The sequence below is a fragment of the Pipistrellus hanaki genome, assembly GCF_964339955.1.
Source record: "Pipistrellus hanaki genome assembly, chromosome: 2".
Classification (NCBI taxonomy): Eukaryota; Metazoa; Chordata; class Mammalia; order Chiroptera; family Vespertilionidae; genus Pipistrellus; species Pipistrellus hanaki.
In genome coordinates, this window is record NC_140504.1 from 181,976,011 (window position 1) to 181,988,481 (window position 12,471).

At 40.8% G+C, this 12,471-nt stretch overlaps 1 protein-coding gene across 9 annotated transcripts in view; it reads right to left on the reverse strand.

Annotated features, from left to right (window-relative positions):
• ZCCHC17 (zinc finger CCHC-type containing 17) overlaps nt 1-12,471 on the reverse strand; it is a 39,740-nt gene that overhangs the window by 22,485 nt on the left and 4,784 nt on the right. For 7 of the 9 annotated variants that reach the window (XM_084874363.1, XM_084874362.1, XM_084874367.1 and 4 more), the window contains 2 exons: nt 9,019-9,139; nt 1,523-1,580 (listed from right to left, as the gene is read on the reverse strand). In XM_084874363.1, coding sequence (XP_084730489.1) covers nt 1,523-1,580; nt 9,019-9,084 — 124 coding nt within the window. In that variant the 5' untranslated portion in view covers nt 9,085-9,139. Of the gene's footprint in view, nt 1-1,522; nt 1,581-6,435; nt 6,519-9,018; nt 9,140-12,471 lie in introns of those variants that run through there. The other 2 variants (XM_084874369.1, XM_084874368.1) reach the window with 1 other exon arrangement.

Below are 12,471 nucleotides of genomic sequence, written 5' to 3' on the forward strand. Positions count from 1 at the left end.
TCAATTTTAGTGAATATTTATTAAGTGCCTACTATGTGCCAAGCATAATAACTAGCATTTTCCATGTAAACAACGAAATACAATATGAAATTGTATAATGTGATTATAAATGCTTAAACTAGATTTTAAAAATGACAAAGAACTACTATAAAAATGCTATCACAATGGTTAAAATAGGATATAGAATTACAGGTTTTTTTGTTTTCAAATATTTTAATCATAGAGGAAACTATTTCTCTTCTGAGGAAAATAAATATAATTAACAACATCTTGAATGAATATAAACCAGGAATCAAATTAAAGAAAAAAACTGATAGATATAATAAAACAAAGATTTATATCTAAAATAAATGCCCTCCCTAAAGATTTTTTGGAAAATTATTAACCTTTATTCTCTTTCTCTCCATCTCTCTCTCACTCACAAGCATTCACACAGATGTGAGCCTGACCTATAACTCCAAGTGTGGGCCCTCTCTGTTTGGAGCTCCTATTGAAGCCTCTGCTTTCTCTGACCATGGGCCTCTGGGCCTCACCAACCTATTTCAGCTGACTTTAGAGGTGATAAGTCTATCTCTGAATAACCCTGGGTCCTCAAAGTGTTTTATATACCCCACACTTTTAATTTTAGACCATTACATAATCTCTAAATTGGATATATTTCAAGGAGTTGGTTCCCCCCACCTCCCCCACAATGATGTAATGAGCAGAGCAACCTAACTGGAAAGTCAGGAGAGGAAACTCAGATGCCCTAGCAGTGGTTCTCAACCTTTTTCTTTTTTTTTTTTTTTGCAAGTATCAAAGATATTTTTTAATGGTTGATAATTAACTCCTACAGAATATGAAACTCAACCTTTCTAATGTCACGACCCTTTAATATAGTTCTGCATTTTGTGGTGACCCCCAACCATAAAATTCTTTTCTTTTCTTTTTTTAAATATATTTTATTGATTTTTATATATTTTATTGACAGAGAGGGATAGTCAGAAACATCGACGAGAGAGAAACATCGATCAGCTGCCTCCTGCACACCCCTCACTGGAGATGTGCCCGCAACCAAGGTACATGCCCCCAACCAGAATCAAACCTGGGACCTTTCAGTCCGCAGGCCGAAACTCTATCCACTGAGCCAAACTGGTTTTGACCATAAAATTATTTTCGTTGCTACTTCATAACTGTAATTTTGCTACTGTTATGAACTGTAATGTAAATATCTGTGTTTTCCGATAGTCTTAGGCTCTACAGCAGCAGTTTTCAACCTGTGACTTGCCTGGGGTCACAGGTGAAATTTGAGGAAGAGCTGGTTCCAGAAGTGAACCAAAGTAGCTGTACCCCAACCCTCCCTCCAGGTCAGAGAACACCATTTATGATGTGCTAAAAATTAACTGTCATCACTTGTCTGTATTTATATCTGTACACAAAAACAAAACTATCTAAAAATGTAGAGCCTATAATTAGGATGTGGTGGGGGTGACAGCAAAGGCAATGCGGTGGGAAGGCTAAATTTCAAGTTATAGGCTCCCACCTTGCTTCCGACAGCCTGGGATTTTGATAAAGGCTCCATAGTCTGTCACCATAGCAACCTATAAAGACAAAAAAGAAAAGAATCAATGTCTCACAAATGAGTCTCTCTTCTGTAGCATTTAACCTAGTCTCCCTGAATTTCTACTTGATATCGACTGCCTGTCTGTCTGCTGCAAAACTGCCTAACAATGATGTTCTGTCAAACATTCTCTTTATTCTATAAAAAATTTAGATTGATAAATATGTGTGAACTCAAACATTGGTGACATTGGACTATTGTCAGATGCTATGACAGTACCCAAGAATGCCCGAATCCCACACCAATTAAAATCTCCAAAGTATGTGAACAAAAGGAACAAACAGCAGGAAATCAGGTAATAAAGTTACACTTTATACTAGCTGGGACTGACAGCTCCAATCCCAATACAGAGAACTCTTAACAATATGGGATAAATCATGTAGGACATCCCTTTTTCCTACTTCAAATCAAACCAGACCAAACAGCCTATGGGTGTATGGTTAATTCACTTCAAACCAGAGTCTGAGTTTTATCAAGATAATTAGAGAATAAGCCAATACACAGACAACTGAAACAGAGAAGATATAATCGGAAAGAGCAAGAGTTGTCCTCAATTCTTATAGAGTTGGCCTAAGATGGAGGGTTTAGAGGTTTGATCAGTCTATGTACTACTGTGCAGTATGTAATAGAATGACCGACCCAGATCCCTTGCCAAGTAATTATTCCAGACTACCTCTCTCCCCTCCCCTCTTTCTTCTAGCCCACCCTTCTCACCTGTGGATTGGGATTAAAGTTGTCACTACATACTATATTTATCTTAAATTCATTATTACTTTTGTAAAATATCCAATACAATCTTACACATATAAACTTTACTTTTTTCAGTGACTTTTATTAGTTGTTCACTCTTTCAGCTTCACAACTATCATATAAGGTAGGGGTGTCGAACTCAATCAGAGAAGGGGCCAAAATCTAAAATCCAGCCTAAATCGCGGGCCAAATGGTTTACTGAACAGTCATAAACTGGCAATGTCATAAACTGACAGCGGAGTGCAGTGATGACAGCGCGGTGCGGGCCACATTGCAAGGCCTGGCGGGCTGGATTTGGCCCGCGGGCCTTGTGTTTGACACATGTGATATAAGGGGAAGGAATAAGACAACATCTGCTGTACTGCTATTCGCTAATATATAATTAACTAGAGGCCCAATGCACTTAGGAGGCATCCCTCAGCCTGGCCTGCGCGTTCTCGCAGTCCGGGGCTCCTGGGGGGATGTCCACTTGCCAGCTTAGGCCTTCTTCCCCGGGGATTGGGCCTAAGCTGGCAGTCAGATATCCCTTTGGCAGCCCAAGACCGTCAGGAGATGTTTGACTGCAGCTTAGGCAGTCAGACATCCTTAGTGCTGCCAAGGAGGTGGGAGAGGCTCCCACCACTGCCCCTGCGCTTGCAGCCATCAGCCCAGCTTGTGGCTAAACAGAGTTCCCCCTGTGGGTGTGCACTGACTACCAGGGGTAGAGCCTGCATTGAGTGTCTGCCCCCTGGTGACCAATATGCATCACAGCAACCAGTCATCCGCTGTTAGGGTCAATTTGCATATTACTTTTATTATATAGGACACTCACAATACAAGTAAAACACTATCTAAAGTGCTTTACAGAATCCTCATGATAGCAGATGATGTTTATACTGTTATAATCCTCATCTGATAGATGACAAAACTGATGCGTGGAGAGACTGTTATCTGACCAATATTCCAATCTAGTAAATGACATTACTGGGATCTGAACTAAAACTAAAGTTTTAACTACATTAAAACTGCTTCTGTGTTCTCTTTAACTATAAAATCCTAGCAGCCAAAAGCAATGGGACAGGTGATATCTTCTCTGCTCCTGGCAACAATCTTAGGAAGCATAAAGGGGAGATTCCCATGTTGCAGACAAGGTGAAATAGCACAGGTGTAGAAAAAGAGCACAGGCTTTGGAGTGAAAGATGTGGCCTTTAATTCCAGATCTCCCACTTCTCACCTGTGGGATCTGAGCACAACTTGCATTTCGGGGTCTAAGTTCCCCTTGTAGTCCCTTTGCTGCTGCAGGCAACAACTGATGTACAACTGCAGGTAACAACTGATGTACACAAAGCACCGAGCACTGGTATCTGGCACCCAATGTACATTCAATAAATTTTAGCTTTTTAAGAATTGACAGTCTAAGACACTGAAGCACAGAAAGGCATAAAACTAATTTAGATACAAGATAGGTACAGATCCGAGGTCCCTTGACTCTTGGACCAGTGCCTCCTACTTTACCAAACAGCATTACTACCCACTTCAATGTTAGGATAACACTAGATTAAAGTTTTCATTCTCCTCATTTGTTAATGGGGATATTGAGACAAAGCACTTGAACCAACTCTCTTAAGATAGAGCATTAAGAATGAGTTAAGCCGTGGCTGGTGTGGCTCAGTTGGTTGAGGATTGTCCCATGCACCAGGACATCTCGTCAGGATGCATCCCTAGATTGTGGATCCGATTCCTAGTAGGGAGTGTGCAGGAGGCAGTCAATCAATGTTTCTCTTTCATCAATGTTTCTCTTTCATCAATGTTTCTCACTCTCTAAAATCAGCAAAAACATTTTTTTAAAATAAAAGAATGGGTGCTTGCTTCGGCAGCACATATACTAAAATAAAAGAATGGGTTAAAAACCAGAAGTTTTACACTAATGAACATGCTATGCTAGGGTAGAGACCAGATAGTCCCACCAAAAAAAACACACCAGTATAATCAGGCAGGTACTAGCATTTATAATCAAAACAAGGTGGAACTGGAGGAAGGATCTTAAGAGATTAGCTTGTTCAACCCCTTTGTTTTTCAAAAGTGAAGATTAGAGACATGAAGTGCTTACCTAAGTTCACATGGTCCTCTATAAAACAGGATCATGTGGATAAAAAAGGCGACTTGAAATTTTATTTTATTTTAAAATATATTTTATTGATTTTTTACAGAGAGGAAGGGAGAGAGATAGAGAGCCAGAAACGTCGATGAGAGAGAAACATCGACCAGCCGCCTCCTGCACATCCCCTACCGGGGATATGCCTGCAGCCAACGTACATGCCCTTGACCGGAATTGAACCCGGGACCTTTCAGTCCGCAGACCGACGCTCTACCACTGAGCCAAACCGGCTTCGGCAGAAAATTTATTTTATCTTTAAATATATTTTATTGATATTTTACAGGGAGGAAGGGAGAGGGATAGAGAGTTAGAAATATCAATCAGCTGCCTCTTGCACACTCCTCACTGGGTATGTGCCCACAACCAGGGTATATGCCCTTGAACAGAATCAAACCTGGGACCCTGAGTCCTCAGGCCAATGCTCTATCCATTGAGCCAAATGGTCAGGGCTGAAATTTTAATTACAATATAAGCAACCCCCTTCTTTCTGAACCAACCAAAGGCACTTGTTCCAAGGTTCTAGAAAAAGAGCTAAGATGTCTCATACTGGGTAACATTATTAAAGGGCACAACACTCCAACAAACAAAAGTAGCATCTGGAAGCTGGAACCCAAATCACCTTGCTGTTGTTAATTAAGACAATCTCACTTTTCAGTCCTGAAGCTCCAGTGTCACATTATGATCTTCTGAAGAAATATTATAATAGACCTTAATGTGGCCTCTCCCAAAAGGAAAGGTTAATGTGCACCAGAATTGATGCACTCAACTATTCAGTTAGGAAAAGGACTATTTCCAGCAGCAGGTGTTTCCATCACTGTGTCTCCTAGGATGCAGAGTTGAAATTAACAGAATGGCACCTGCTGTAAAATGATCACACAGTTTGCTCTGGTGTCCCCAGAATAATTAATCAAATAGAATGCGTGCGTGTGTGTGTGTGTGTGTGTGTGTGTGTGTGTTGGGGGAGGGCAGGGGGATTCAGTAATTATCTCAACTAAACTCAGGACTTGGATAAAATGAATTTACCATCTTCAGATTAGAGATTGCATTGGCCTTGAAACTATTTCTCTCTGTAATGTAAATGAGGAATTTGAAGCTCATAGACATTAAGTTACTTGTGCAAACTCACAAAATTAGAAAGTAGTATGACCAGGTAGAGAACAGAAGTATTTTAACTTCTAGTCCACCTTACCAACACCAATCTCCCTCAGCATTTTTGTTTTTCAAATACAAGGAAAGTTTATTTAGAAAGTCACTGAAGTAAAAAAAAAAAAAAAAAAAAAAAAAAAAAAAGGTGAGCCAGCTTGGCTGTGTGGGCTCAGGAACAAGTTAGAGGCAAAAGAAGAGCCGTTGGTGAGAGAGCGAGCAGTGTGGGTCTTGAGGGAAGAGGAGGTGGTAAGGTGGTAAGGTGTGTTCATGCAAACTGCAGAGGAAGCCCCCCTCAGTATTTCTTTAACTATGGCTAGGCTAAGCCAAACCCAATTCCCACTGCTATGCTTGTATTCCCTACCACACTTAATGGAAAGAAAAGGATGAATGCTGGCTTCTCAGCTACTTTGTCACTGGGCCCTTCAGTCCTGCTCAGCCCACTGAAGGAACTTCTGGGAAATGGGCTACACCACCAGTTTCTTCAACTGTAGGACCTAAGAGATTTGGGATCAATTTAAATCAAACATTTACTGAGAACCTATATGAAGGAGGCCATGCAGGGTACTTTAAAATAAAATAAAAACAACTTAAAAAAAAGGAATGCCTAGCTTATTTTAAAATGAATTTGAAGTAGTTGCCAAGATACATGAGACAGCCATGGCCTCTGCTCTCCACTAATTCACAATCCAGTGAAGGAGTCACACATGTAAAAGTAAAAATAATACAAGACAGACTATATTTAATACCATAATAAAGGTACAAACAAATGACCGTGGAACAACCACATTTACCATTTACCTACCTCTTATACCTCAATTCAGTCAAGAGTTCTCTTGTGAGTCTTTCAGTTCCTCCATGCACTTATGTACAGTAGAACAATCCCAACTGCAGAGTAGCAGAACGCAGTCTCAAAGAGAGAACTTTAGAACCCCAGCTTTGCCATTTATTAACCATTTGAAGGCTACTTAACTTCTTTTAAAAATATATTTTATTGATTTTTTATAGAGAGGAAGAGAGAGAGAGAGTCAGAAACATCGATGAGAGAGAATCATCAATCAGCTGCCTCTTGCACACCCCTTACTGGGGATGTGCATGCAACCAAGTACATGCCCTTGACTAGAATCGAACCTGGGACCTTTCAGTCCGTGGGCCGACGCTCTATCCACTGAGCCAAACCGATTTTGGCAGTACTATGGTTCTTAAACATCAAAGGCTCTAACAGTGAAGGTGTTTGCTATTTTTTAAAATTTATCAGCCTTTATATCTTGACTGTTATATTACAGGTTGGGATAAACTTAACAAAAATCAAGAGCCACAATTATCTATAATCAACTGAAAGTAACAAAGTGTATCTTCAAAGACCTAACATTATGAGGAGGTAAAACTTTTTATCAACCCATAAAGCAAGAATAAATGCCATAAGAATTATATAGTTAAAATACTATATTGCCCTAACTCATTTGGCTCAGTGGATAGAGTGTCAGCCTGCAGACTGAAGGGTCCCAGGTTCGATTCCAGTCAAGGCATATACTTTGTGGGCACATCCCCAATTGGGGATGTGCAGGAGGCAGCTGATCGATGTTTCTAACTCTCTATCCCTCTCCCTTCTTCTCTATTAAAAAAAAAAAAAAAAAAAAAAAAAAAAAAAAAAAAAAAAAAAAAAAATCAAGAAAATATATTAAAAAATAACAGTCATGGCAATTCCATGGAAGTTGTTCTCTCAATTTAATAAATAAGAAAGCTGAGATTCAAGTGATCAAGTGATGGTCTCAAGGATAACATCCTATCCTATCCCATGTAATAAAAGGCTAATATGCAAATCGACCAAACAGTGGCACGACCAGTCACTATGTTGCGCACAGACCATGAGGGGGGCAGATGCTCAATGCAGGAGCTACCCCAGTGTTCAGTGACCAGAAGCCAGACTCATGGCTGGCAAGCACAGCAGCAGTGGCGGGAGCCTCTCCCACCTCTGTGATGGCATTAAGGATGTCTAACTGCTGGCTTAGGGTGCAGGCCGGGCTGAGGGATTCCCCTGCCACCCCTCCCCCACCCCACCCCCAACCCCTGAGTACACAAATTTTGTAAACTGGGTCTCTAGTAGTAAATAAAAGAACCAGGACAGGAATCCAGGCTTTTCCCGTTCAAAAGCCTCTACTCTGAAAACAAATACAATCTGGGATTAAAATAGACAACACTGAACAAAACAGACAGGGCTCTGCCCTCATAAAGCTTAGTATCATGTGAGGAAGACAAACATTAAACAAGTACACAAATAAATGCAGGATGAATCTGTGTACTCATAGTGGAAAAAGATCTCTAAGGAAATGACATTAAGTCTAAGACTTAAAAAATAAAGAGAAATTGGTGGGGAAAGTGGAGTTAGAAGCAACTTTCAAAGTATATGTAAAACTCCTGAGAAAGAAGCAAACTTGTAATATTCAGAGCTGTAATAGTGACAGAGTGGCTAGGAGACAAGTAGATAAAACAACACTGTCAGATTAGATAGAAGTTAAGTCATATAAGGGTCTCAAAAACAAGCTTGAATGTATTCAGTGTAATGAGAAACCTAGAAAAGCTGTGAGAAAGCAGCATGGTCCAATCTGTTTTTAAAATGCTATTCTGGCTATGATGTAAAGAACAGATTGGAAAAAGGCTACAATAGAAGTAAAGATCCCAGTAAGAGGCAGGGAAGAGATGGAGAGCTTAAACTAATGGGTTGCCACAATAAAGAAGTACAAAGACCACGGATATATCTGAGAGGAAGAAATTATAGGACTAATGGACTAGAGCGGGAGGGAACATCAAAATCAAATTAAAAGGAAAAATCAAAGATAATGTCCAGATATCTAGTGTGGGTAGATGAATAGGCAGTGGTTCCATCTGCTGATATGGGAAAGACTAGAATAGATTTTGTGAGGAAATTAAAAATTCTATTTAAAACATAAACCAGGCCAGCTGATGTGGCTCAGTGGTTGAGCACTGACCCAGGAAACAAGAGGGAGGTTACTGGTTCAATTCCAGGTCAGGGCACCTACCCAGGTTTCAGGCTTGATCTCCAGTAGGGGGCATGAGGAGACACCAAGTCAATGATGTTTCTATCACTCTCTCACCTCTCTCTCTAAAAATCAATAAAGCATATTAAAATATATAAAACATAAGTCAGAGATGCTATGAGATTTCCAAATGAAGATGCCAAGTATGCAGCTAGAAATCTGGAGTTTAGAAGGGGTACAGGTGATGGCCAGATGCTCCACTAGCCATTCCCATTTAAACTGTAATGCTCAAGATATTCTCAAATAACAGGATCTCCAAACCCAGCTACTTTTCACCTTCAACCTATACTTAACATAAATGGTACATTTTCAAAGCCCAAACAATATACCTCTCCTTGGAAAATAGTGTAGAGAGCAGGCAAGTTCTCCATGGTCTCGGGTCTTCCTGAATTCATCCTTAATGTTCTATGGCTCCTCCATATCTCTTCTGCTAAAGCTAATTCAAGTGTACTGTCACAAAGAAATAAGACAGGCAATAATTTGAGACATCTGCATTAAAGAAGAAAAGTACAGACAATCCACAGCTATTCTCAGAGTAATAACATAGATTTAACACCATGTACTTTTATCCAAATCTCTTTTGTCTACTCTAATTGTGGGGAGTTTTAGAGACCTTGATCTTATTTCTTTTCATTGTGATACTTACCCGAGGCCATCAGTCTATTTTGTTTCTTGTTTTTTAATTGCTATAGTTGGTATTCTTTTGCCAATGAAAGGTTTTGGAGGATGGGAGGTAAATGGATTGGAAACAGTAATAGTAATAAGAACCAACATTTATCAAGCACTTACTATGACCAGGCACTATGATCAACACTGGACATCCAATATCTCATTTAACCTTCAAAAGTCTCAAGATATAAATTCTATTATTATCATAGTATATAGATGAGAAAACCAAGGCTTCTGGAGGTCCAATCTCTATGCCTATGCCAAGAAATGGTAGAGACAAATTCTGGCTGACACCTGAGTCCACACTTTTAACCAATATGCTTACTTTTTCCTGATAAATTTAAAACACACAAGTTCATTTTAGAAGTTCACACAGTATGCCCAACCAGTGTGGTTCAGTGGTTTAGCTTTGACCTATGAACCAGGAGATCAGGGTACCATTCCCAGCCAAGGCACATGCCCAGGTTGCCAGTTCGATTCCCAAATAGGGGACATGTAGGAGGCAGCCAATAGTAGTAGATATATAGATATCCTACATAATAAAAGGCTAATATGCAAATCGACTGAATGGCAGAAAGACCGATTGCTATGACACATATTAACCACAAGGGGGCAGGCGCTAATGCAGGAACTGCCCCCTGGTGGTCAGTGTGCTTCCACAAGGGGAGAGCTGCTCAGCCAGAAGCCAGGTTCATAGCTGGTGAACATAATGGCAGCAGCACTAAGGACCCCTCGGGGGATGTCTGACTGCTGGCTTAGCCAGACTGAGAGGGCACAGGCCCAGCTGAGGACCCGCCCCCCGAGTGCACTGGGCCTCTAGTATAGATATAAAAACCTAGGAGACCAAACAACTGGTCACTGTGATGCACACTGACAACCAGGGGGCAGACACTCAATGCAGGAGCTGCCCCCTGGTGGTCAGTGCACTCCCACAGCCAACCTCCTGCGGACTCCCCCAACTCCAACCAGCCCAGATCACTGGCCAGGTTGAGTGACCCCCACCTGTGCACCAATTCATGCCTCTAGTTTTAATATATTTTAGCAGTTCTTATATACATATACACATACCTTATGTATTTATTTGTTTGTTTGTTTTTAATCCTCACTTGATATTTTTTTTATTAATCTTTAGTTAGAAAGTGAAAGGGAGCGAGAAGGGAAGAAGGAAGGAGGGAGAGATGGGGTTGGAGAAAGAAAAAAAGAGAGAGAGAGAGAGAGAGAGAGAGAGAGAGAGAGAGAGAGAAGAGAAGAGAGAGAAGAGAGAGAAGAGAGAGAAGAGAGAAGAGAGGGAGAGGGAGAGGGAGAGGGAGAGGGAGAGGGAGAGGGAGAGGGAGAGGGAGAGGGAGAGGGAGAGGGAGAGGGAGAGGGAGAGAAATATCAACACAAGAGAAACATGATTGGTTGCCTCCCACACAAGCGCTGATTGGGGTTGGGAATCAAACTCACAACTCTTTAGTGCACAGGACAATGCTCTAACCACTGAGAAACACAGGCCAGGGCTATTACTTTATTAATAGCAGATAGAGAGAATGCAGGCTGATTTGTCAGTTCTTAAGAAGTGGCTGATAAACAGGTTAAATCCAAGTATCGTAGCCTAGTTGGGATTCTTTCTTTCACTTCCTAGCTAAGTAGTCTCAACTCTAGTTCTTCCCTTCCCTCTGCCCAGTATCCCTCATATCACATCCTAGAACAGAAATTAACCTGGGGTCAATGGCTCTATCAAAAAACCTTAATTATCCCTCCAACTCCTAAAGCATTAATGAGGTAAAGAATCCATAGAGGCATCAGTAGGTAGGACATCTAAATTAGGCTCAAATATCTTAGTTTCACCTGTTCCTCCTTATAGAAAGGTTGTGGAAAGAGCAATAGAAGTAAGTGGAAACAATCTTTTTTTTTTTAAATATATTTTATTGATTTTTTACAGAGAGGAAGAGAGAGGGATAGAGTTAGAAACATCGATCAGCTGCCTCTCGCACACCCCGCACTTGGGATGTGCCCGCAACCAAGGTACATGTCCTTGACCGGAATCGAACCTGGGACCTTTCACTCTGCAGGCTGACGCTCTATCCACTGAGCCAAACCAGTTTTGGCTGGAAACAATCTTAAGTTGTTTCTTGCTGATTTCTGCTGTGATAAGAATATGAACAGCCAAGTTTAAAGTTCTCCTGTTTGATCCTTCTCTAGAACAATAGCTTGAGAAATCCTATGCAATTCTTTTAGAAAACTAGCAGCAGTTTTTAGGGAAAGTCTGAAATGTAAAATTATAGGTTTACAATTCAGGAGAGTAGAAGGTTGCCATTTTTTAAAATGGTATTTAAATTTTTTTTTATGCCGAGACCGGTTTGGCTCAATGGATAGAGCGTCGGCTTGGGGACTGAAGGGTCCCGGGTTCGATTCCGGTCAAGGGCATGTACCTTGGTTGCGGGCACATCCCCAGTAGGGGGTGTGCAAGAGGCAGCTGATCGATGACTCTCTCTCATCGATGTTTCTAACTGTCTATCTCTCTCCCTTCCTCTCTATACAAAATCAATAAAATATATATAAAAAAATAAAATAAAATAAATAAAAAATTTTTTATTATGTTCTGTAGATACATAGGGTTCTATGGTTTAGGGTTCTATGGTGGTTTATTCAGAAGCTCCTTAGGTATTTCAAGTTTATTTTAGAAAGGAGGGGAGAGGGATAGAGAGATAGAAACATCATTGGTTGGCTGCCTCCTGCATGCCCCCTACTGGGGATCAAGCCTGCAACCTGGACATGTGCCCTGACCAGGAATAGAATTAGTGATCTCTTGGTTCATGGGTCGATGCTCAACCACTGAGCACACCAGTTGGGTCAAATTTACTTTTAAAAAGTCAATTCTGAAATATCTAGGGATCATACATGTCCAGAAGGCTAAAGAAGTAGGACTCTAGGAAGATAGCCTATATATCAAAGATGTAAGGAGCAGGACCCGCCCCCCCCCCCCCCAAAAAAAAACAAAAAACAAAACAGAATTGAGGGAAGTCCCACTCAGCACATTTGGAAAGCTAGAAGCCCCTCCTCAAAAATTACTGCTGATTCCCACTTGCCCTCCCAGCCTTAGGTGGGTCATGGTAGGAAGGAGTAGAAGT